The 6,577-nt window shown below is 26.7% G+C and overlaps 1 protein-coding gene across 1 annotated transcript; it reads left to right on the top strand.

Annotated features, from left to right (window-relative positions):
- Positions 1 to 4,351: 4,351 nt before the first annotated feature.
- LOC114175822 (protein ECERIFERUM 2-like) lies at positions 4,352 to 6,373 on the top strand. Its single transcript, XM_028060637.1, has 2 exons — positions 4,352 to 4,839; positions 5,676 to 6,373. The coding sequence occupies exons 1-2, from the start codon at positions 4,354 to 4,356 to the stop codon at positions 6,297 to 6,299; spliced, it is 1,110 nt and encodes a 369-aa protein (XP_027916438.1). The 5' UTR covers positions 4,352 to 4,353; the 3' UTR covers positions 6,300 to 6,373.
- The last annotated feature ends 204 nt before the right edge of the window (positions 6,374 to 6,577 follow it).

The raw sequence follows: 6,577 nt of genomic DNA, 5'->3' as shown, positions 1-6,577 counted from the left end.
CGATTTTTTCTAAGTTGGACGTTGAAAAGTGTATCCTCAACAACATTTCACTGATAGGCCTTGGGAGAATTTATCTTTACCTAATATTCAAATCTTTTATTAAAGTTACTGAAGATTTGATGAAGAGTTTTTTTTCTTTTTTCTTTGTTTTTAACACTTTTGGATTGATTTTAGTACTTCTTTGTTCTCGAACTTAAAAAGTAATTTTGTAGAGGCTAAAGTACATTGATACAGTTGATTACAATTCCAGTCTCAATAATCGCAATAGTAAATTGATAGACAAGAGATGGATATAGTTCCTTATTTATAGTAATGATAAATAAATAAATAAACATGTTGAGTTGTCTAATTAGATGAAGTATCATTTAAGGGTACAGAAACAATATATATCCATTGCATGTTAATATTGTTGAATAATTTCAAGATATTTTATTAAAATTTAAATTGTGCCTTTCGTCCTAATGTTTTTAGAAAAATCTGAACAGGTCTCTTTATTTGTTATGTGTTGCAACCAAGCATTTAATGTGAGTACCATACAAATAAAGTTTAAGATATATATGTATGTGGTTCTTTTGATTTTATCTTTAAAGTAAAACTTTGTCACATGTTAAATTAATATTGTACAAAGTGTGATAAAAGTAATATAATGTAAAGTATGCTTGTTTTAATATCAATATGGTCATGTATTCGTTATTTAATTTAATTTAGTTATTTTTTTTTTAAATTGAACAATTTTGTTTTTTTTTCGAATTAAGATCAAATTTAAATTTATATAAATATTATAATGATATTCTTATTAAATTTGGTTTTTAATTAAATAACTTTAAAAAAATTAAATTTATTTAAATTTATATTTTACATTGAATTTTATTTGTATTGATTTTTTATTATATCATTCTTGAATATTATTTTTTTATTTGAATTTATATTTCAAATAACTGTATAGTTTTAAAATGTGTACAATTCAATAATTTATATACAAAGGTAAGAGTTGAATTAAAAATAACAATTTTTTAAATTCAAATGTAAAATTTTAAATAGTTATGTATCAGTTAAAAATAAATAAATTTTAAATTTTAAAATAATTTTAAATAAAGTTCAATGCAAAATATAAATTTAAAGAAACTTAAACTTCTAAACAATATTTAATAAAAATATCAGTATAACTTATAAAAAAATTAAATTTAGTTTCAATTTGGATAGTGATGAAATTGCACAATATAAAAAAATTGGAAGTTTTTGAATCAAAATAACAAATTTAGGATCAAATTGAAATTAAAACAATGATATTTTGTGTGATAGTGATACATGACACTCTCATTACCATATCATAATGTCATTTTCATTGTCACGTGACACGACACTAACTTAACACGTGCGTGACAAAGTTTATTTAAAAAATAAATAAATAAATAATCATGAACTGATATGTGACACATATTTAATATTGTTAGCACGTTATTAATGGACAATGTCTGATTACAATAAATTTTCCAAAATTAACACCAAATCGAGATGCATAAAAATAAAGGGACCCATTTAAAATTTTCCTACAAAATTGGAGAGGAAAGACATAATCTAGCCTTTATCAAATAGTAATATAGGTATAATGTTTTACCCTATTGAATAAGTTACTTATTGAAAAGTATTAAATGTTATTTCGTGTATGATGATAATAACTTTTTTTTTCTTCTCAAATTAAAAGAAAATTTTAAAATAACAATCAATTCTAAAGACAAAAAATAATTGGTCACTATACTCCCTTATTCATATACCAATTTATAAACTTAAAATTATTGGTATCTAAAATAGTCTCTTTTATGAATAAAAAAATATAATTGGTTTGTGAATTAGACTATAAATTAGTCACTAACATTATCTATCAAAGTTTTGAATATGGAAGAAATTAGTGTTTAAACACTACAAGAAAACTTCTAAGTAGTGACAAATTTTAGTGATTAGTAATGATTAGTAACTATAATAATCAATTTAGATACTAATTTACAAAATTAAAAATTATTGCTTACTAAAATAGTCACTATTATGAATAAAAAATTGTAATTGGTCATTAAATTAGTCATTAAAAATTAGCTACTATGATTTTAACTACAAAAAAACAAATTGATTATTAGAAATTAGTTATCTAAGTTTTAGCTACCAAAATGACTTAGTTTATAAATTGATATCTAATTAATTAGTGATTAATTTAGTAACCAATTATAATTTTTTATTTATAATAGTAATTATTTTAATAATTAATAATTTTAAATTTTATAAATTAATATCTAATTTGGTTAGTAACTATTTTTTATTTCTGAGATTGATTTTTAATTGAGAATTTATTCATAGTAAAATTGGTCACTAATTCTATTTCATTCTCTTTTTTTCTTTCTGATTTTCCTCGATTTCGAAAATGACAAAATCAATTCCAATCATTATTTTTCAATTGTAACTTCACTTAACATTACCAAAAATAGTAATTATAATAAAATAACAATGCAATAATAATCATAATAAAAATAATAATCTTATCATAAAATAATAACAATAAAATGGTAAACTAATATAATAATTACAATAAAAATAATAAGTAAACAATTTTATATTTCAATAAAAAATAAAGAAATAGAATTTGTTGTCATATTTATTTCAAAATTAAACATCAATATATATATATATATATATATATATATATATATATATATATATATATATATATTTATGTGAACAATTTTAACAATAATGAAAAATAATGTATACTTTCATTTGGTTATAAATTGTAAAATAAGTTTTATATGTAAATAAACTATAAAATAATTTTTTTAATACGTTATAACTAGATATAATAATGATGTAACCATGCGAAGTCTCCAATACAAATTGCAAACGTTAAGAAATTTGTACTAGCTTTGCGTGTTGTTAAACAGTAGTTAGTACATAGTCATATTAACTTATAGCTAACTTAACTACTATTTGTGGTAGCAATTGAAAAAGATTAGATTAGTCGGATTACCAAATTTTGCATAAACACCAGACAGACACAAATGTTAGCTAAATCCGTACACCAAAACTCTAATTTAATCACGCCAATCATTATTATGCCTATACAATACTGCAAATCCAACTACCGTCCTATATTGCTCTAACACATAAATTTACATCAGTATCACACATGTTTTTAAATCATTTTAATTAATTTTTCTGTATTGTTATTAGAGATGTTGAATTTGTAATCTCTTTTTTCCTCTCTTTAATTTTTCTCATTATTTTTTAAAACCTATTAAACCAATCTTATAACTTTTAAGGGGTTAAATAAGTTTTAGTCCCTCAAATTCCACTCAAATATGTAATTAGTCCCTATTCGAAACTCTAGACTAATTTAGTCATTTATCTTTAAAAATACGTAAATTTAGTCTTTTTAACCAAATTTTGTCAAGTTTATGTGACGTTTCAAACACGATTTACGATAATATTTGAGCTAATATTAAATAGAAAAGATGTCAAAAGGTGTAAAGAATTCAAATACTAACATAAAATGCACTTGAAACGTCAGATAATCTTAATAACATTTGGTTAAAAAAACTAAATTTACGTATTTCTAACGATGAAAGACTAAATTGGTCTAAAATTTCAAAGAAATACTAATTTCAAATTCTACTTAAACCTTGAGTGACCAAAAACATATTTAACTCAACCTTTTAAGTGTTAAAGACGAAGTTAAAACCGAAAATCCTTCTCCCTTCTTCCAATTTTACGAGTAAGCCACCTTATAATTTTTTCAAAATTATGCCGTTCTTTTTTTAAGAGCTTTTCGTGAATAAATATTTAATCCATTGGTAAAAAATATATTTTTAACGAACTCAAATACAGGTTTTAAAATGCATCTGCTTTAAAGTTTTCAAACAAATTGTAAAAGTATTTTTAAAACACTTCTTTAAAGAATGAACTTAATAAATATTTAATAATGAAAAATTGGTTGAACTAAATTTGATCAATTAATTGATTTTTGAGTAGATATGACGATTAATTGTTAATAAATTTAAACGGAGGAAATTGATGTAATATATTTTTTTAATATTATTTTGAATGGACAGATTTATTAATAAATATGTATAATAAAAGTGGGATAAATAGATAATTTTGTCATCAAGTATTACACTACTATCATCACAACAATTAATTTCTTTTCAAAGTAAAAACAATTAATTTTATTGATAATGATATAAATAAATTAAAAAAAAAGTAAAAGAAACGTAGAACATACTTGAAAATAGAATTCCTAAAGCTAACCAAAGTTTTTTCCCTATAAATAAGTATGGCCAGAATGAACACTGAGCATCTGTTGAAGAAACAATGGCTGTGTGTGATGCTAGCGAAAGCCTCCCAAAGTTGCAGATTGAAGCCGTGATGAGTGTACGGCCGGTGAAGGTGTCAGAACCACGACGAGTTCGCCGGGTTTTGATGAGTGACACTGACTCAATTGTGAAGACAAAGGGCATTCATGGATGCTACCAAATCGTTCTCTACTACGAGTCGTTGAAGGAGGAAGAGGGTGACAAGTTTTTGGCTGGTTGGATTGTGGAGTCACTAGGCAGTGCTCTGGTGGAACACCCACTTCTTTCTGGGAGGCTCAAAAAGAAGGACAGTGACCAGGACGAGACAGTGTTGGAGATTGTGCCCAATGATTCTGGTATTCGACTCTACGAGGTTCGCTTCCCCATGCTCCTGTCGAAGTTTCTTTCCTTGAGAGCTGAAAAGGAGCATCTTGAGGCCGAGCTTGTCTTTTGGAAGGAAATTGATCAACACAATCCTCAGTTCTCTCCTCTCTTTTACGTCCAGGCAAGTGATGCATGCTACGTTATAGGAAAATTATATTTTGAGAAACAAAATTTTAACAAAGTTTCTAAAAATAGAATTAAAGTTTATTACTTTTTATTTTTTAATTAAAATAAAATAATATTTTTTTTATCTAAATAGGAAAGTTTGTCAAAACTTGGTTAAAAATATTTAGTTAACATACCATAACTCTACTTTTTATCATTTAACTTCACTTTATTATTATTACGACACATTATTTCACCTCTTTAAATACAATATGCTGTTAGGATCGAAATCCTGAACAGTTACCATTAGGTTAAAAACTATAGACATTATTCACACGTAATTTGTTTTAATCAAACTCATGACTTTGGATCTGAAACTAATTGTTATTAGGAACAACGAATAAAGAAGAGAAAAATATACACATTTTATTTTTGTGTATTTCAAACTTTACATAAGATCTCTTATATAATAAAATAGATAATCACATCTTCCAATTCTAAACAATGTGTGATTAAATCAAAGATCATAATACTAACAATCATAACAACTGAACCTTTATTACTAGGCCACAAAAATTATAGTCATTAATCAGATACAATCCTTTCTACTTAAGAGCATAACAGTCTAAGTGTCACGGTTTGATTGTGACCCAACCCACTTGATCTATGTAACGAAATCATTGATGTCACCTGCAATAATCTTCTCTCAAACAATTATCCTACTTGAAATACTATTCCTGAAATTATGATATGGACCATTCATGCAACAATTATGTAACCCGCAACACAATGTATATATACCCTGAGAGGGTCTGTTGAAAGTTTTCTGATTTTTTGTTGTTTTTTCTTCAGGTGACCCACTTTGAATGTGGAGGATACACAGTAGGTATTAGCTGCAGTCTTCTCTTGGCAGATGCGTTGGTGGTAGAGAACTTCCTGAAGACTTGGGCTGACATTCACAACAGCATGTTACTCCAAAGAGAAGAGATTAAAGCACCTATATTTCACCACTCTCATCTCGTAAAAAACGACCAGCCTCCCCCTGCTGAAGTGATCAACCGCACCAGATGCGGAAAAGCACAGAGCATGGCATTCAAGTTCATTGGCAAAGACTTAAATTTGAACCAGGAATTTTGGAGGGAAGTTGCCATGCTGTGCGTCGAGGAAGCGGAGCAAAAGCTTGACAAAAAAGTTTGGACAGAGTTTAGTTTGTTTGTGAAAGAAATGTGTGAGGTCATGAAAGTAGAGGGTCACTCAAAGAGTGGATACTGTAAGAAAGTGTTGGACCAAAGCCTAAAGAATGAAATCAGTGGTGGCACGTGGAATGATTTTGGAGAGTTCGTAATGTTTCATGAAGGAAACAAGCCTGTGCATGTTTCTCGTTGGATCGGATCAATTGCTGATGATGGGAATGTTGTAGTAATTCCATGTCCGGAGGAAAAGGCCTCAGCTGTGATCATAGTGTCTCTCCCTTGAGAAGGAAATCTAAATGGTTTAAATTGTACCAAATTAACAGCTTCTGCTGCTGGAAATGTTTTTAATTTCGTGTCTCCTTGTGCATTGTTATAATTACTTTATCAGCATTGGCAAAAAACACCATTTTGGGGCAATTTATTGTTAAAAGTTACTGAAAGACAGATTTAAAAAAAATTAAGAAAGTAGGTAAGTCCCAGGAGACAACTTCACTACAAAAAGATTGTACTAATCTTACACAATTTTAATTTAAAGTACTTTTAAAGTTAAAATTATTTCAA

Source organism: Vigna unguiculata, chromosome 3 (genome assembly GCF_004118075.2).
Source record: "Vigna unguiculata cultivar IT97K-499-35 chromosome 3, ASM411807v1, whole genome shotgun sequence".
NCBI classification, from domain to species: Eukaryota; Viridiplantae; Streptophyta; class Magnoliopsida; order Fabales; family Fabaceae; genus Vigna; species Vigna unguiculata.
This window is presented reverse-complemented; position numbering and strand designations above follow the sequence as displayed.

Excerpts from the sequence above, each read along its gene's own strand:
- LOC114175822 (XM_028060637.1), top strand. The coding sequence starts at position 4,354 with ATGGCTGTGTGTGATGCTAGCGAAAGCCTCCCAAAGTTGCAGATTGAA. Across the intron at positions 4,840-5,675 it reads CTCCTCTCTTTTACGTCCAG|GTGACCCACTTTGAATGTGG; the intron begins GCAAGTGATGCA and ends TTTTTTCTTCAG.